This window comes from Manihot esculenta, chromosome 12 (genome assembly GCF_001659605.2).
Source record: "Manihot esculenta cultivar AM560-2 chromosome 12, M.esculenta_v8, whole genome shotgun sequence".
Taxonomy (NCBI): Eukaryota; Viridiplantae; Streptophyta; class Magnoliopsida; order Malpighiales; family Euphorbiaceae; genus Manihot; species Manihot esculenta.
Window position 1 is genome coordinate 14,284,665 of NC_035172.2, and position 20,458 is coordinate 14,305,122.

General features: G+C 29.5%; 1 protein-coding gene across 1 annotated transcript; it reads right to left on the reverse strand.

Moving 5' to 3' along the window:
- Window positions 1–18,992: 18,992 nt before the first annotated feature.
- LOC110627454 (transcription factor bHLH162) lies at window positions 18,993–19,969 on the reverse strand. The gene is made up of 4 exons (XM_043948580.1): window positions 19,791–19,969; window positions 19,450–19,582; window positions 19,241–19,419; window positions 18,993–19,145 (listed from the first exon to the last, which is right to left on the reverse strand). Exons 1-4 carry the CDS (start codon window positions 19,941–19,943, stop codon window positions 19,002–19,004), a joined length of 609 nt encoding a protein of 202 aa, XP_043804515.1. The 5' UTR covers window positions 19,944–19,969; the 3' UTR covers window positions 18,993–19,001.
- Window positions 19,970–20,458: the final 489 nt, after the last annotated feature.

Genomic DNA, 20,458 nt, shown 5'->3' on the forward strand with positions numbered 1-20,458 from the left:
TTTTAATAGTAAAAAAAAATTCTTCTATAATTTTAAATATTTAAACTTAATATATTATTTTTAATTAAAATAAAAATGAAAAATAAAAAAATCAAGAGTTACAGCCAAAAAATTCTTTAAAAAAAAATTAATATTTTACCATGTTAAAACATATTTAACTTTAAATATAAATTTGTGGGTTTATTTGGTAAAAAAACTAAAATGAGCTTATTTGGACTCCAATAAAAAAAATACAAAAGCAGATTTTGATTTATTTTTATACTTGGTGTCGTATCGTTCCTGAGCAAGCCATAGGCCTCATCTTCAGCGTTGCCACAGTTGGATTAACAACAATTGAAGTTGGAGTAGAAATATGCTCTCCCTCCCTTGATGTTTATGCTTGACTCTCTCTTTCTCCACGACCTAAATGGAAAATCAAGCACAAATTTTTGGGTCCATGACACTCACAAGAGAGGAAAGAGGTGTAGAGATATTGGGTTAAAGGGTTGTGTTTAGTAGGCCCAATGGCTACGAAATGGAGCTAGGTTCAAGTGAAGCTTTCATCTGCTGTGTGGGTTTGAAGAATTTATGCTTTGGTAGAAGAAGGGGATGAAGTAAGCAGTGGGTTTCATTTGGGCATAGTGTTTAGGTAGTCAAAGATAGTATTAATTTAATTGTATATTGGACGAGAAATCAATATTTAATTTTTTTAAGGATGAAATTTGGATTAAATAAATAACTATTTTTATTCAATCAGTGCATATTTATCTTTTTAGTCTACATTAACAATGGAGTTAACATAGAGAATGTAGTTGAATTTTTAAAATTAAGAGATTCATCGTTTTGTTATTAATTATAAAATAAAAAATTAAATAGTAAAATTTTCTTTATTAATAATATTAAATTTGTGGCCGATACTCGAATTTATTAATAATATTAAATATGTGGCCGATACTCAGAATTTAAGTTTTTAAAAATGGTAAAACTCGAGAAAGGTAAACTAGCTGCGTTTTTTTAACATTTAACCATTTCTCTTGATGAATTTCAAGAGGTTAAAATTCATTCTCACGTTACTTGTGATAACTAGGAGATTATAGAAACGAGAATAAAGTAATGATCCTTTTGTTAGATTTAAAGCATTAGGTAGAAGTAAAGTGAAAAGTGTCTGACGTATTTAGGTCCTGTGCTATTATTGTTATGAATTTTTTTTTCTTTATAAGCAGAAATTTCTATGAGAAAGATGAAAATTAGCAAAAAGAGAAAGCTTCAAACTAAACAATCCAATCTTAGGAGCAAACATCTCCAACTACAAGAACACAACATCAAAACAGAGTTTGAAATCCAGCGTAAAAACTAACAAATTAACCTAAACAATCCAATCCCTACTTGATAAATGTATCATCAACTAATATGATAAAAAAAAAAGAAAAAGAAAAAAACTTGAGTAAGATTGATTTCCCAAAAATCCAAACAAACATATCTAGTAGAGCATCATCAAATGAGCTTTCAACTATAGACTAACACTTTGTTTAGATAATATTTTAGGGAGAATGGCACGGAGCAACTAGTTTTGAACTTTACGGCAGATTTAAATCGGATTTAACTTTTGTTATCGACGTTCAATAGAGACCCATAATAGTTTTTCGGAAAAAAAATTTTAAAACACATGACTTTCAAAGATGTGACGAGTGCCACAAGCCTGTCACAAAGTTCGAGGCGAAAATTTCATCGTTTAGAGTGTCAATTTTACATTTTAATTATTTTTTTTGGATATTTTTATAATTTTACATATTAGAGTTTTTTTTCTATTATAAATAGTCTTTCTTGGCTATCTGAGACTTACTTTTCAATAAAACTTTTCGGTTTTTAGCCTATCATTTTCTGTTATATCGTTTTAACTAAACGATATTGATTAAAACCCCTTATGGAGTCTAATAAGTTCTTTATCAGGAAATGAAAAAATAAAAAGAAGAAAATAATATTTTTTTTCTTATTTTCACTCTTTGTGTTTAAATAAGTGAAAAATAAATCGGATGAAAAGGGAAATATTTTCCCTTATTTGAAAAAGAATGGAAAAAAAAAAATTAAAACATCAATTTGCTCTTATCGTATTTCATATAATAAATCTAAATAAATTATATAATAATATTACCAAACTCATTAAAATAATATTACATATAATGAATATAAAAATAAGTATTCTCTACGTGTGTTCATTAACCAATTCAAATAATAATTGCTTTATCGATTGATAAAGTTTCAACAACTATTCAAGATGAACAAATTTAAAATTGAAAATAGAGCGTAAGAACGTACTTTTCTTCGTCATCAATACATATTTTCCCTGTTGTTTTTCATTTACTCTCCGTTTCAAAGAGAAAATGACCAAGGAAAAATAAATATTATTATATTTTCTCCCAGTATTTTTCTTTGAGTTACCAAATAGAGAAAAGTGACAATTTACATTTATTTTCCACATGTTATTTTCTTTCCTGTAGTAAAAATAGCGATAAATTTATCAATTAAATTATAAAAAATGTGGTTAATAAAGTAAAATATTGATGGTTTACCGACCATATAAAATACCGACCATCGAATTATTGACTGCCTACCAACAAAATATCATAGTTATATTTTTTATTTTATTATATTGTATCCAAACACATTTTAAAGAAGCACACTCAAAATCATATCCCGAAACAATATTCATTTCTCACTCATACATTAAAGAAGACCGTTATTTCATAGTGTAACAATACTAGCAGATTTCCCATAAGCTTCAAAAAGCCCCAATCAAAATTTTGCATATATTAAATATTTTGAATTATGCAAAGGGAAAGAAAACTACGATTAAAATTTTGAATTAAGATAACGTCCACTATATTCATAGTTATTAACTTCTTTAAGTGCAATCTTTTAGGAAAAGCATCATAACCCCTAAAGTTCTAAGAAAGAATAGATAGAATTACAGCAAAAGTAAATAAAAATACCAAAAGAAGAACACCTTACTTACAATGGGAGAAAGAATAGCCAGGAGAAGGCACATTAAAGCTAAAATTAATTAAGGAAGCATACAAGAGTCAATCTTGCAAAATATGCTGAGCTAGTTGGTTAAGAAAAGCATCTCATCAACTTTAAAAGGAACTCTAACTTCCTTCCTACATCTAAAGTAAAGGCTACTTCACTATGAGTCGTAAAGAAGAGATGCATAGAGGAGGGATTGTTTGAAGAATAAATTGAAATATTAATATCTCTTAGTTTTATATGTTTAGTAAGTTATGTGAATCTAATTAAGTATGGCATATGTATGTGAGCATGTAAGTGTATAGTTCATGAATAGATTCATGTACTATGAGATTAACGAGTTATGATCTATTATATATATTGATGTGTGTAAGTGTGATAAGTAAAATAATAGTAAGATAGATTAAAAAGGGTGAAAATTTGATTTTTATAATGCAAGTATTATTTTGTTTATTATATTTTCCAAGTAACTTCTTTTGAGAATCATAGGTCCATCCTATTCCAATATGGTAATATCAAAGCAAATCTAACAAGTGGCAGTAGAGGTAGGGTTAAAGGATTCAGATTTAGGATTACATGATTCTAAGTACAGGTAAATATTGATTTAAAAGGAAGAATTTTTTATCATTAACTGACGACAATAGGAATCTCCCACTACAAAAATCTGTCGGAATAGTAACGGATATTAGTAACGGATTTAAATCCGTTATAAATTTGTAACAGATTAGTAACGGATTTTATATTCCGTTATTAATTTTTATTATTTAGTAACGGATTAACAATCCGTTACTAAATCTGTTACTTAATAAAATTATTTATAAATTTAATAACGGATTTTGAGATCCGTTATAAATCCGTTACTAAATTAGCTAAAAATTAGTAACGGATTTCAATCCGTTAATAAATTTGTTACTAAATAAATAAATTAAATAAATAAAATAGTAACGAATTTAATAACGGAATGCAATATATTATATAATTAGTAACGGATTTAGTAACGGATTTAATCCGTTACTATTTTTTTAATAAAAAATTGATTTTTTATTTTTTAAAATTCCAAATTTTCTTTTTAAGTTTAGTAACGGATTTAGTCTGTTACTAAATCCGTTACTAATCTAAAAATTAGTAACGGATTAAGAAATCCGTTACTAAAATTTGGAAAATAATACCGTCTTTTTATTTTAGTTCACCCGCATTTTTTTTTAAAAATTTAATAACGGATTTAATCCGTTACTAAATCCGTTATTAATCTAAAAATTAGTAACGAATTAAGAAATCCATTACTAAAATTTGGAGAATAATACCGCCTTTTTATTTTAGTTCGCCCGCGTTTTTTTTTTAAAATTTAGTAACGGATTAAATCCGTTACTAAATCCGTTACTAATTCACGTATTTATACAATCACCCATTTTATCTCCTTTCACTTCATTCATTTTCTTTCTCCCCATTTTATTTCCCTTTCATTTCATTCATTTTCTTTCTCCTCTTCTCTTCTCATTTCTTCATTTCTCCCTTATCTTTTTTTTCTTAATTATTAACTCCAATTTTTTTTCATTTTCTTTCATTTCCTTCAATTTTCTCTTCAATTTTCTTTCATTATTGATCTTTCTTTTATTACTTGATTTTTATTTTATTTTCTCTCATATTTTTTTCTTTCATTTTCTTATATTTTCTTTCATTTTCTTTTATTTTCTTTCATTTTCTCTTCCACTTTCTATCATTTTCCCTTCCTTTTTCTTTCATTATTCATTCATTTACTTTCTTTTCTCTCATATATATACTCTAACCTTTTTTTTTTACATTCTTTTGTATATCTTCATTTTCTCTTTATTTTTCTTCATTTTTTCTTCATCTTTCTCTCATTTTCTTTCTTTTTTCTATTTTTTCTTCCTTTTTTCTCATTTCCTTTAATTTTCCCTTTTTTCTTATTTGCTCTTCATTTTTATCATTATTTTCTTTTATTTTCTTTCTTTTGTTATTTTCTCTTTTATATCTCATTTTTTTCTATTCTCTCACATTTTTTCTTTTTTTAAATTTTCTCATGTAATTTTATAATAATTTTCTCATAAAATTAATAAAATTTAAAATATTAAAGTTAATATTTAATATAAAATACAATGAAAAAATTAATAGTTTACCATAATTAAATTATTATCTAATGTAAAATATAATGAAATAAATTAATTCCATTTAAAAAAATGAAATAAATTAATAATTTAATATAATTTTTAAAATTAACAATAGATTTAATAACGGAATATAAATTTAAAATATTTTTTTATTTTTTATTTTATCAAATTAGTAACGGATTAGTAACGGATTTCTATCCGTTACTAAATTTAGTAATGGATGCAATTTATTTATATATTTTTAATTTTTATTAAATTAGTAACGGATTTCAAATCCATTACTAAATTTCATTACAAATCCGTTACTAAATCCGTTACTAAATCAGTAACGGATTGCTAATCGGTTACTATTGCATTAGCAACGAGGTTCATAGTAACGGATGTAAATCCGTTACTAATCCGTTACTAAACTGGTTAGTAACAGATTTTTCATTGATTAGTAACGGAAAAATCCGTTACTAATCCGAAAAAATCTTGTAGTGTCCATTATGAGTTTCACCTAAGTTCAAGAAAGAAAACCTATTGAAAATATAGTTTATTTGAAGAAGCTTTGGATTTGTTGATCCATTGTTACCAAGTAAAAAAGATTAACAAAATTTTTTTAAAGAAAAAAGGTGAAATTGAAGAAAGATTTTCAAGGAAATTGAAAGGGTCTAGAGAAAACCCTTAATTGAAGATAAATAAGTGGAGATAAAAATCAGATACAAGTCATCATAAAAGTTCTAATGAAGCCAATATTAAAGGAGCAACATAAAAAGCTGAACTTACCCCTTTATTTGTGTTCAATTTAGTGATTGTAATCAATCAAGTTTTGTAATGAATATTATATTTAAATATATAAACGGGCATACATTCGAGAAGATTTTAGCATATACTCAGAAAGATGTTAAGAATTATGCTACATCAAATTAATTCATTATTTTTCTTATGGTTAGGATCTTAGAATTTAAGATGTCAATGAACGTGAGTTACTTGAAGCAAATTGTCAGATTAGGAATTTCAAAAAGGCAATTAAGCATTACAACGATATGATAGAAAATTTGATTTTTTTCAAAATGAACATATGATAAAGGAGTACAACAAAATAAAAGAAAAAGAAATAGGAGAAGCATGAAACTAAAAGAGATTTTACTTTTGTGAACAAGAAATGAAAGGTTAGCTAATGTCAAGTAGATTTTTCAATTCATGATTTTCCTCTAGATTGTGGACTAAGTAAAAATCGACAATAATCAGATCACGTACAGTGAAAAACATCTCAATTTACAAGGGTATGTTAAAAGAATAAATTGAAATATTAATATCTATTAGTTATATGTGTTTAGTAAGTTAAGTGAATCTAATATTTTTGACATATGTATGTGAATATATGAGTATATGGTTCATGAATATATTTAGAAATAGGTTCATGTACTATAGGATTAAATAGTTATATTATCTATTATATACATTGGTGTATGTATTTTATAAACAAATGAGTAGTAAGATGAATTAAAAGGTGAAATCTCATTTTTATAATATAAGTATTATTTTGTTTACTTTCTCTTTCAATTGGCTTCTTTTAATGATCTTAGGCCTAACGTTTTTTCTAACATGCAAGAAAATGCATTATAAGGCTGCTAGGTGCAGTTGAGAAATAATATTACAAGAACTATTATAATTCAGATAGCCGATAACTCAACCATCCCAAAGGAAGATAATCTTTCAGAAAGAGTTTTACCACTCTACCAACATGATAGTTGGACATACAAGGAATAAGCTAGAAAAGGATATGCAGAATCTAGGATCTAAAAGAAAATGTAGCATCTACTATTGTACTAATTTCCCAATTGAAGATGATATCGACAAAGATAACACATTATGTAACAGTAAAGAGTTTGTTGCACACTCAATAGAGTGAATGCTAGCATTAAAAGCTCATTTAATACTTGCAAGTACAACTCGAGCTTCTCCTATAAGAATAAAGAAGCAACAAATCTTTTGATAATGCCATGAACTAGTGATCCTTCACTATCAACAACAATGACAATAATAGCAGTTGGGAAAAAATGATCATTCCATACAATATCACAAGTAAGCTTGACAACCCCTGACGGAGGTGGACTCCAATTATGATTATGTGATCTTCCAAGTGAACCCAGCACATAAGTAGAGGGATCACAAAAAATACGACCCTAATGCAATTGCTAAAATTCAGTAGATATCCATTATGATGTAGCTATTGAATCAGGTTCGATCTTGTCAAATATACATATATTCTGCTCTTTTTGAATATGCCAAAGTATAATTGTAATTAAGGTATGAGTAACAAACCATTTGAATTCAAATGTGAATGCTCCAACAAAATTTTCAACCATTTCAAAAAATTGGGAAAACCTTCCAAACATGGCATACACTTGCAAGAATTAATAAACTAAACCACTATAATATAAGGATACCAAAAGTCTAAAGTTTTTTATTTAAGACAAACAAATGGAAAATCGAAGGTCAACTACAATACCTTGAGTTGCTAAATTGTCCAAAACTGGAAAAGCATTATGAAAACATCACCATATAAAAATTTTCAACTTTGGCATAACTTGAAGGGACCAAATAGTCTCCCACACCTTTGGAATAATAGAAATTGAAGAAGACTGTCATTATATATCTACAAAAATATTTTACTCATTAGAAATTTAACCCAAATAAATTATATATTGATCATTCCTAATAAAATGCCAAATGCACCAATTTGTGATGCCAAGAGGTGCCCACTGATATCGAGAGTATAGTAGAAGCATGTCGAGAGTCAAATAATTGATAAGTCAATTGATAAGTCAATTGATGATTCTCAGCAGTTTCTCAACACTTGCACTTGCTAAATTATTTCTCATATTTTAATTTTTCTAGGTTTTTCCAGTATTATTTTCAGTTTCAAATTTTATTCAAAAAAAAATTTCATAAAATTGAAGTTCTTATGCCATTTGTATGCTAACTTAAATAGAATAAATTCATCATTGTTCATTTTGTTAGTTTTATTTTTAAGACTTGTTTTAAAAGCTCATCAAGTATGGTCCTTATTTAAATAGTTGAGTAATGAATGCATATTCTTTTAAATGAGTTGCTGCCCTTTGTTGAAAATGATTTAAAGGAAATTATCTAGACCATATGATTATGTAAAAATCAAGAGGTGTCAAAAAAAGAAAGAAAGAAAGAAAGAAAAAGAAAAAAAAGAGCAAAAGCAAAAAATCATAAATTAATGCACTCCTATGACCCATTCCTCTAGTTATTTGATTAATTGGTTATCAATCCGATGGCCCAAGTAGTGCAGTACTTAGTGACCCCTTAAGGTGATTCCGTATGGAAAAAATTGGTGTTTGGGAGAGTATTATCCCTTTTGGGCCATTTAAAAACTCGTCCCATGCCTTTTAATTAGGTAACTATGAGTGGAGCTAGTAGCCACCTGAGCTGAATAACCTGGGGCAACTGGCTCAGTAATCATTTATTTCATGTTCACTTTATCGGTTTCAGGCAACATATAGTAGGAAGTGTAAAAAAATAATAAACCCCCTAGTCTTTAAATTTTTATTGGTCTAGTTAAAAGTTCTTAAGAGTCTATTCTTTCAAAAGGGTAGTTTAATATCATATGGCATTTTGATATTTTGTGTGCTTGAAATTGAATTGAGAACTAACTTTTGTCTTGAGAAACACACTTTAAAAGGGTAGTTCTTAAGAGAATATTCTTTCAAAAGGGTAATTTAATATCATATAGCATTTTGATATTTTGTGTGCTTGAAATTGAATTGAGAACTAACTTTTGTCTTGAGAAACACACTTTAAACATGAAACTTGTTGAAGTGAACTTTGGTAAAATTAAGCTATTTCTGCTATCATTCTATTGCATGACAATTTGATTCTTTGTTTTGGACAAATTAAATTTCAGATTGGTTGAGGATAGGGCTGTGTTTTATTGTTAGATTTGAATTTCTATGCTTGAGGACAAGCGAATGTGCAAGTGTGGGGAAATCTGATGAGTTGCAAAACTCACAACTTTTTCCTTATTAAATTCCATGATTTTGCTATGATTTTGATATAAATAATTAATTTTTACTTGTAATTTGATTTTGGACAGGTTTTTAAGTAGAAATTAAGAAAAGAAATGAAAAGATACTAAATTGGAAGATTTTCATGCAGGAGGTTACAGCCTTAGGTAAGCCTGTAGCCCAAGGCGATGGACAGCTCCAGATTTCAAAAATTGCCATCTCAGCCCGATTTGTACAAGGATAAGATCAGTTTTAAATTGGAGCAAATACAATCATATTAGGATAGGGATAAGATAGAAGTAGTAGAGTTTGTTTTAAATTCATAATTTTTATCTTTTTGTTGGGGAAAAACCTATATAAAGGCTGCCCAAGAATTAACCTAACATCATATTTTACTTTTCTTCTTTTCCTCTCTCAAATTCGGCCACCTTCTTGCCTCCCTCTTCTTCTTCTCTTTTCTTTAGTTTTTGCAATTTTATTATGGCTCTTATAGGCTAAACAATTCTTTTCAATTGAAAGTTAATTTAAATTAAGATTTTATTCAAGTTATGAGATTATGTGCTTAAATTCTCTTCATCTTATTTCTATTTTCTATTAATTTCTTTTTTCGAGAAACACCACCTCTATTGTTGTCCTCTTAGGAATTCAAAAGGCCCATTGAATCTCTTGGGAAGACACCATATTGCTAATTAACCTAATTAAATCCGTAATTATTTAATTGAGTTAATAACAAATAGCAATTAGCATATTCATTTATGTTAAGAAATTAGTAAATTTGATTTAAATAATTTGCGTGTTATTATTGATCAAGTTTGTGTTCTTCTCTTAAAGCAGTTAACTAATTAAATATACATGCGTGTTGAGGTTATTAGTTAACTAGAAATTAATTTAAGTGCGAAACAGATTAAATTAATCATAAGGAAGAATTGGTAAAATTCACGTGTTTGATCACTATAACCAAACAATAAATAATAAAATAAATTATTTTTCTAATTAATGATCAACTATCAAATCTCTCAATTTGATTATTTTCAGCTGAATTTAGTTTAATTATTTATTTCACCATCTCAATTGCTTTTTCTTTTAAGTTTTTTTTTGCTTGCCCAAGGTAAAATCAATTTCTTCAAACAAAAATTACATTCTCTCTTTTTGTTTTAAACTATTCTTCTTATTCAACTAGTCATCTAAATTAAACAGAGTTAAGGTATCTGTGAGATCGATACTGACTTACCCTATAAATTCATATTAAATTTAGGAAAGGGAGATAAGTTTTAATTGACGGGTTCGACACCTCGCTACAGGCTTCTCATCCTTAGTTGGGGTTGTTTACGCCCCATGCCCTCATCATGATCAATTAGCCCTTTGGAATGAAATTGAGTAGAATTTGTCATTAGTATCTTATCCTATTCTCCTCATTTGTGACTTTAATCAGATCCTACATAAAAGATAAAGAATAAGCGGCAGATTCTCTTCTTCTAGGCTGTGAAATTTTAATTTCTTTATTAACAGTCTCTCCTTGATAGATATTGACTTGACAGGTCGCAAATTCAGTCGGAGGAACTCTTTCTGTAAGAGCCGCATTGACCGTGCATTGGTGTCCCACCAGTGGTTCTCCTCCTTCCCAAGCCTAAAGCTACCTGCACGTTCACAAGGTTTCTCCGACCATAACCCCATTCTTCTTTCCATAGTTAAAATGCTTGATTAGGGTCCAAAGCCTTTCAGATTTCTAGATGCATAGTGGTCATGGCCGGGTTTTTCAGGGATCTTAGAATCTTTTTGGACTGATATCTTAAACAATTATGCTGCTGCCTCTCTCCCTTTTAAAATCAAGCTCCTACGCTCAAAGTTGAAAAGGTGGAATTTAGAAGTCTTTGGTCATGCTGAAACAACCCTACATGGAATCACTGATAAACTGCAAGCTCTAGAATCACTTGCAGAAAACAGGCCTTTATCCTCTACTGAGATCCAAAGTCAACTTTCTCTACAAGCTGACCAATCAAGTGAGAATATCTAGAGGCAGGAATCTTGTATGTCTCCGATTAAATTAGGAGACAAGAACACTTTTTTTTCACATGCAATGTTTATATAGAAGGAGGAAAAATTCTATTTTACGTCTCTCAGATGGTAATAGAAGCATCTATGATATTCCTTCCATTAAAAGAGTGATTATCGACCATTTCAAAGGCCGTTTTTGTCAAGATAGGACCTTTATAGGAATCATTCCCGATTTATCTCTAAAGTCTTTATCAGTAGATGAAATCAGTACTTTAGAATAACCTTTCTCTCTCCAGGAAATTAAAGCAGTTGTGTGGCAATGCGATTCAACAAAAGCCCTAGGTCCGGAAGGAGCAAACTTCTTTTTCTATAAGCGTGCATGGCATTTAATTAAAGATGATCTCGGTCTATTCAAAGTCTTCTATGAAAATTCATCTTTGCCATCATCTGTTCATGCTTCTTTTATAACTCTTGTACCAAAAGTCCGAGGACCTTCCAAGACTCAGGATTTTAGACCTATCAGCTTGATAAATGGCATTTATAAAATCGTAGCAAAAGTTTTGGCAGTAAGACATAAGAAAGTTCTTCCGTCCATCATAAGTAAAAATCAGAGTGCTTTTGTTTTCGGGAGTTAGATTCTAGATTGCTTCCTTATTACCTTCGAAATCATTGATTTCCATAAAAAGAATGGGCATGGTTGCTTCCTCTTCAAAATCGACTTTGAAAAGGCCTTTGATTCTATTTCTTGGATGCACCTTGACAACACAATGAGTTGTATGGATTTTGGTAGCAAATGGCGATCTTGGATTTGGCAATGTATATATGATGCTGGTAGGGATGGCAACGGGTAGGGTACTCGCAAAATTGAGACTATCAAACCCGAACCCGATTATATGTAAAATTCCTGAACCCGTCCCAAATCTTTTTAGTATTTTAATTTTACTATCCATACCGTTCCAAATCCATTTAACAATATCCGCATAATACCCGAATTCAATTACAAAAAAATTGATTGCAAACCTGAAGAGAGTTTCAGTCAGGAGATGTCGCCGACGGGGGAGAGGCAAGGGTTGTCTCCGGCAGTCGTCAGTGAAGTGGGGAAGAGAAGCGCCGACTGGGGCGAGAGAGGGAGATGTCGCCGATGCCGACTCGCTGACCGGGAAGAGAGAAGATCTATCGTCGACTGGGAAAAGAAATAAGACGTAGCTGGTGCCGATTGAGCTGTCGTCACTCGTCAATGAAGTGGAGGAGAGAGGCATTGACTGGAAGTGAGAGATGTCGCCGAGAGAGAAGGTGATATGCTGACTGGGGAGAGAAGGGGAGAGAGGCGTCGATTGGAAATTATGGAAAGGAAAGCGGGGGAGAAAGGCGCAGGCGAAGAGAGAGAAGCACTCGAGTAAAATGAAAAAAAGGAATTAGGGATTAGGGTTAGTTTTGTTAGTATAGCTAACTGGGTTCGGGTAACGGGTATCCGATCACCTAACCCCGAACCCTACTCGAATCTGAGACGGGTAAAATTTTTCAAATTCGAATCCGCCCAAATCCGTTTTGTAAAAATCTAAATCCGTCCTAATAGAGTTTGGGCGGATCGGTACCCGTAAAAACCCACCCGCCTGCCATCCCTAAATGCTGGGGTCAATATCCTCATCAATGGATGTCCCTCAAAAGAATTCCTTTTAGGAAATGGCCTAAGGCAGGGATATCCCTTATCGCTATTTCTCTTCAGTATTGCTGTTGAACCTTTAGGTTTTCTTATTAAAAAAGCTGTCACTCTAGGTCATCTCCATGGAGTAAGGATTGGTTCAGGAAGTACTACTATCTCCATCTCTTATCAGATGTTTACTGATGATGCTATTTTTTTCACTGCCTCAAATGTTGATTATGTTCTGATCATTTCTAGAATTTTAAGGTGATTTTAGTACATATGTGGTCTCAAAGTCAACTTTCATAAAAGCCAACTCTTTGGCATTAATGTGGATTCAGATTTGGTATTAGCAGTTGCTCTCTCTGTTGTTGTAAGAAGGGCTCTCTGCCAACTCGTTATTTGGATTTCCCTTTGGGTGCTAACCCCCGCAAATGCCAAACTTGGGCTCCTGTTATTTAGAACATCGAAAAACTTCTCTCCTTTTGGAAAGGGAAAGTCCTATCTCTACCCGGAAGGCTGGTTCTTTTAAAGACTTGCATCTCTAACATGCCACTTTATTATCTCTATGTCTTTAAAATTCCTAAGAAGGTTGCAAGAAAGCTAGAGTCACATATGAAGGCTTTCTTTTGTTCAAGAGGTTCTTCCTTGAAAAAGTTGCACTTAGTTAATTGGAATACTCTCATTCTCCCAAAAGGAAATGGAGGTTTAGGCATAAAAGACCTCACTCTTCATAACCAAGCTTTTCTTTTTAAATGGTTGTGGAGGCTCAATCATCATAGTGATTCCCTATGGGTTCAACTTCTCAAAGCTAAGTATTCCTTCCAAACTGAATGTGGAGTGTCTTTGGCTCTTGGTAATAATATCTCCCCAATTTAGTCTAATATTCAATGCGTTTGGAAGACATTAGAATTGCTATTGGGAATGGATTGAATGTTCGCTTCTGGCATGACAAGTGGTTTGGTATTTTGGCCCTTAAATTCTCTTTTAATCGTCTTTTCAATCTGTCAACACATCAGAATGCGTTTGTTTGTGAAATGGGTGCTTGGGAAAATGGTATTTAGATTTGGAAACTCTTTTGGTACAGAAGCCTGTTGGAATGGGAGCTCCTTCTTCTTACTCAGATGCTTACTGCTATCAGCAATATTAATTTGAGTTGCTCCAACAATTACAGGTTGGTCTAGGAACCTGTAAATAATGGCATCTCCATAGTTAAATCTCTCTAGAGGTGCCTCCTTGCTTCTTCTTGTGATTTAAATACTGGTATGCCTTTTGTTTGGTTAGGTTTTACTCCCCTTAAAGTGGAAACCTAAGTATGGTTAATAAGTCATGGCAGATTGTGTTCTAGAGCATGACTGTACCACTTAGGCATTATCCCTTCTTCTCAAAATTTTTGTCCAAGATGTGGCATGCCTAATGAGTCCATCTCCCATATTTTTTTTACTCTGTACGCACTCCTGGCTGGTTTGTATATGGTTCCTCAATTGGTAGGGAATTTTTCTTTGTTTACCAAACTCTGTCCCTTTGCTTTTATCTATGTGGAAATCCTTGGTAGTATGTGAATTTCAAAGGAAATTCTGGAATGCTCTTGCTTATGCCATCCTTTGGTCTTTATGGCTATCTCCTAATGAGAAAATCTTTAATGATAAATTTCTCTCCCTTGAGGAAGTTTGCTCTCTTGTTTTGCATTATGTGGCAGTATTGTTGAGAGCTTTGGATGAGTCTTTTCCTTATACAAGGACAACCATCTTATCTATACCTGAAGCTATTAAGGCTTGGTTTAACACTTCACCAAGAATCAGACCTTATGTTTGTTGGGACAAACCAGATGATATATAGATCAAATGGAATACTGATGGCTCATCTAAAGGGAAGCCAGGACCAGTAGCCATAGGAGGAGTCCTTAGAGATTCAAATGGTCTCTTTGTTTGTATTTTCTCAATGTTTTATAGGGTTTGAGGATTCAAATGCAGCTGAATTTTTAGCAATAGAAAAAGTTTTGTCCATCCTGACCCCAAGGTTTGACATATAGTCTTCAAAGAGAGGTTTAATTTTGGAATCTGATTCCACAGTTGCTATCTCTTGGGTTTTGAATGACAACAACCACCTGTGGAGGCTTTCCTTGGTTTTTAACTTCATTAGCAACAACTTGAAAGTCTTCCCTTCTTTTCGGATTCAACATGTGGCTAAAGAAGCTAATTGGACTGCTAATACTCTTGCTAAACGAGGTCTTCATTGCAAAGAGATTTTTATTGCTTAGTTGTAACAGGCTTTGTTGTTTTTGCTAAATCCTATTCTGTTTCTTGGCTTGCGGGTTGTAAACTTTTCCTTTTATCTATCGTCTTGTTGCTCCTATACTATTGGGACCCTTTTGTCTCTTTGTTTCTCCAGGTGTTTTTGTCCCTTTAGAGGTTTTGCGTGCTTTTATTTGTTTATGTTGTATCCTCCTTGCCAGGTTCTTTCTCTTAGCATGGTTTATTGTAGGTTTGGGTGTATCTGGGAGATCTGATAATAGATTTTTTATGCTAAGTTTTTCTTGATTTTTCAATGAAATCTTCTCCTTATTAAAACAAAAATTGTGTTGTTTCTAAAAAAGAAAATAAAGTTACAAACTTTTTAAATCTTTATATAGTTTAAAACAAACGCTCAAAATAGTTGTTTGTAAAATTTGATCAAGTTCTAATTTGTAATGATTTTTCATCTATTGAAATTAATAAGTGTGTATACAAAAACTTATAAATAGTGCGTGTCTAATTATTTACTCATTTTTTGTACTAGTTAAGCATAATATGTGAAATACAAAGTTTTTTTACTTTTAAATTTCACATGGAAGATATAGGCGAAATAAGTGTAATTTTGGATGTTAAAATCATAAAGAATAATAACCGTCACATGAGTATTATATAGAAAAATTTTTAAAGAAATTTGGAAATTTTGATATTAAATTAATAAATACATTTTATGTCAACTCCAATTAAAAAAATAATTATTTATCATAAATAAATAGAGATTTAGTAAATTAAATCATAACACTTTTTGCATTATGATTTAGAAAATCACGCAACTTTTAACCTTGTTTCCATAGGTAAACTTTCATTTTCCTTCGTTAATAGATTGGAAATTTAGAATCGAATAAAGTTATAAAAATAAAAGGAAGAAAATTTTAATTTTTCTAAAAAAGAAAATACAAATTAAAAATTTCAACCTAACAATAACTTAGAAGAAGGTTTTACATTTGTTTTTAAAAATTTTTAGGAAGGAAGAAGGATGTTGCAATTGAAAGTCAGATCCTGTGAGGAATTCTATTTTTTTAAGAAAATTAGACAACTTCTAGGAACTACAACTTAATTTTCTTTAGTGTGTGTAGTCTGCCGGTTAATTAGATTTCATGCCAAACTTAGTTAGAAAATCAAGCAACTGAAATACACTTTAAGATAAATTAAATGTGAAAAAAGATAATTTTATCTTCGGTGGAAAAATATCAAATTTTATATTTTAGTCTAAATTTATTTTTTAAATTATTATTAAAAAATTTAAGAAATTTAAATATATTAAAATTAGTGTAATTCACACTCAAAAAACCAAATACATATTTATACATCTATATTTTAACATTTTTACATATCAGACATCTTAACTTTAATCCTAACTTAATAAATATTTAAATTTTAAAAAATATTACTTTTAAATAATTAAACTTAAAAAAAATATTATATTTAAATATCCAAATTTAAAATAAGTACTTTTAAACATAAATATAAAATTAAAAAATTATAAATTTAATTATGTTGTGTTTAAAAATAATATATTTTTTTAAGTTCAAATACTTATTAAATCACGATTAAAATTAAAGTATTTGATAAATAAAAATATTAAAATATAGATTTTCAAAGTATGCATTTAATCCATCTAAAATCTTAAAAAATGACTAAAAAATAAAAAATAATAATAAAATTTTGTGGATGAATATAACCAATTCAATAGAAAATTTTTATTTTTATTTATAAATTATCACTTAATATTAAAATATATTAATAATCTTGATAAAATTTCATAGTGTTAATATACGCAAATCATTATAAACGTATAATATAATTACATGCATGGTAAATCAGTGATATAAATATAAAATCTTAGATTTTTTGCATGACTACAATTGATACTGTTAATTTTTTGACTTTTGCTTTGGTGGAGAAATTAGCTTTTTTATTATTATTTAGAAAGTCACGCAGCTTTTTAAACTTTCACTTTCCTTCATTAATAGATTGCAAATTTAGAATTTAACAAAATTATATATATAAAAAAGAAAGAAGAAGTTCAAATTTTCTAAAAAATGGAAAATGTAAATTTAAAAAAGTCAACTACAACAGCTTAAAAGAGGGTTTGCAATTTTTTATTTTTTAGGAAGGAAGAAGGATGTTGCAGTTAGAAGTTGAGCAGGAGAAATTATATATATTTTTTTAAGAAAATTAGACAACTTCTAGGAATTACGACTTAATTTGTTTACTGTGTGTAATCTGCCGGTTAGATTTCAGACCAAACTGAGTTAGAAAATCAAAGAAGTGAAATACACTTCATGATAAATCAAACCGTAAATCATTATTTCTTTTTATATATATAATTTTGAAGCTATAATTTTCCAAATTTCCATCTTAATATTTCTTTTTATTTTCTTGACATTAATACATTCAACATTTAGAACAAAACTAATACTTATTTCATAAAATCAAATATAAATGGTTAAAAGACTAAATTTGTTTTTAAATTATTATTAAAAAATTAAATAAAATAATTATTTATTATAATTTTAAAATGTGAGTGACATTTTCAATCGTTTATATGAATTTATTTACTATTTTAATAATAATTTAATTATAAATTTAATATTTATAGTGACATTTCATATTTTAAAAATAAATTAAACTTTTTTTATCATTCATTAATCACGATGGGCAATATCTCAAAATATTTATAACACATAAATTTTATGAACTCTAAAATAATCTCTGACACCTTTTAAATTTATTGAGATGCATCGGTTTAAACCTATGAATACACCCTTAAATTTAATTTATTATGATATTATTACTCCTTTTATCTCGTAATTTTTATATAATTTATTTTTTTATAAGAAAATATTTTTTATTTGAAAATATTTTTTATTATATTTATTTTAATAATAATAAATTTTATTAAATATTAAAAAATATTTTAAATATTTAGAAATATTTTAAATATTTATTTAAAGAAATAACAATTAGATATTAAATTATGAAATCGAAGTACTAATAAAGATGTACATTGAAGATCACGTAGACATACACTACACATGAAAATGGCATACAACCGCTCACGTATGCACCAATACAATCCATAGAATCAAATTTCGAAATTTTTTTTTATTTTTTTTCCGTAATAATAGATAATTAACAAAATATATATTTATACTCATAAATTTTATTAAAAAATCTTATTTAAAAATGTTCCAAGGGAATTTCATAAAATAGGTTTTATGAAATTGCAGCAATAATTATTATATTGTGTAGAGATAAGCATAAAATAAAAATAATAATAATTAATACCTTTTAATTTTCTTAAAATAATAGATAATTTTAAACTATCGTTGAGAAAACAATAATAAAGAGAAGAGAAAGATAAGAACAGAGAAAATAGAAACAAGGATTATCAGAAGGAGATGAGAGAATTTTTCACAAGTTTCTTGAATATTCCTAGTTGATGGCTAACAAAATCAATCCAATCTCCTAATTGGTTTAAAATCTATTAACTTCACCAGACTAGACAACTGACTCTCTTGCTCATAACATGCAGAAGTTCATAAGCTACAACAAGCATAAGCCATACGCTACTTGTTCATTGTGCTATCTAGTTTTGTTCATTGTTTTTTTCTTGATTTCTTTTCTAGTGGCTACTGTATATAGACAACTATGAGTTAACTTCCAATTGTAGCCAAAGAGAAATTTTCTCTTTCTTTAGCCTCTTCTCTCGCCAGGCAAATTTGTTAAGCTGAAGAAGTGAATTTCAAAGTTAATTTGATAGGAAAATTAGCATATTAAAGTTGCCCATATTGTTAAAGAGAACAACAAAGCTTGTTTATCATATTTATTACATTTTATAATACAGATATCTCTCAGCTGACACTGGTGGATTCAAGTAATCCAGTTTCAAAACTACAATGGAACTTTACTTCATGTTCTAGAACACCCATGTCTCAGGATTAAGATCATTAAAGTCCCATAGCTCTGGTCCTAATTCTAATTCACTTGCTGATCCATTGATATACCTGTTCAATCTCTCAGTTACTTTTGCAGCTCCATAGCTGAAATCAGATTCCTTCATCTGCACAAAAAGATACCCAGAGAAAAATCATGAAATTCATAATTGAATTACATACAAAAACAAGTTGGAATCGCTATATAGTTAAAGAAAACTACCTGTGCATGCACTACATGGAAGATTGAATTGCCAGAAACTGAGAAACTAGCATTGGGGATTTCTACACCTTCATCTTCAAGAATGTGAATAATATCATAGAAAATGAACTGATTATCAAGCCCACTTATCAGAATTATCTGCAGAGAAGAACCCATTTCTCGGATTTCTAATTTAGGTGCTACTAAGTTTGATGCAGATTCAAAAGAACTGACGAAATTAGAAAACGATCTTTTTCTGCCTGATAAGCTTTCTTTCTTTTCCTTGGATTTCTTCAACTTTTCCTCTAAACTTTTTATATAGTTTATAGCTTCATCTACCTGATCAGGCAGTGGCAATGCTTCCTGCAACCAAAAATCAAATAATCTTTTCATAAGAATTCTTGCATTCAAATTTGTGGTTCCAGGGTTTCTGTCAAATAATCTCAAGTTTGGACTTTATTAATTAACAAAAGGCTAGCTAACTACAAGTAAGGGTTTATGAATTTAAGCTATCTTTCAAAAACCAGACAAATGCAATCTTTAGAGAGAGAGAGAGATAGGGAGAACAAACCTTGGAGCTTTGTTTAGGGAGGAGAGAATTAAGATTGGAGAAGAGGGTTTTCATTTGATTTCTTCTATTTTTCTCAATGACTTTTCTTTCAGTCTTTGTTGCAGAAGTAGAATGAAACGTAGCCGTTTTTGATTTAGATCGATTCATCTCCATTGTTATCTTTCTTGAGTTAACAAGGACGTTTCTCGCATGAGATGGAAAACCTAGATGTGAAGATGATTGAGAATTAATGAAAGGACATGTCTATATGTACCCCCATCTGAATAAAGCACCAAAAAAGCAGGAAAAAAGAAAAAATGAGTGAGGCTAGGAAGACGACGTCAGATAACGGACGTCAGCTGCCACTTATCACCCACCATGTTGGACTGTAATGGCTATTTATTTCACATGTCTTTACTATTTTTACCATTTTTTAGAGAGATTTGATTTTATTAGGCAACAACCGTCCATTTAACTTTTGAGATGAGAACCAAATCTTTCATCTTGCAAGCATTTGTCTAAACTGTTTGAGATACTGATAGGTAATAATTTGGTAGAATTTTAGAATTATTGCAAAAAATTTTGGTTTTTTTTTTTTAAATATAGGTGAATTGATATAAAAAATGTAAAACCTTTTGTTATTTTGTAAGTTAATGCAAAGTTTTAAAAATTAAAAATTTAGGATATAA

Coding starts and splice junctions, on each gene's coding strand:
- LOC110627454 (XM_043948580.1), bottom strand. CDS start 19,943: ATGGAGATGAATCGATCTAAATCAAAAACGGCTACGTTTCATTCTACT. Junction 19,420..19,449: donor ATCGTTTTCTAATTTCGTCA/GTTCTTTTGAAT, acceptor CAAACTTAGTAG/CACCTAAATTAGAAATCCGA. Junction 19,146..19,240: donor TCCATGTAGTGCATGCACAG/GTAGTTTTCTTT, acceptor CTTTTTGTGCAG/ATGAAGGAATCTGATTTCAG.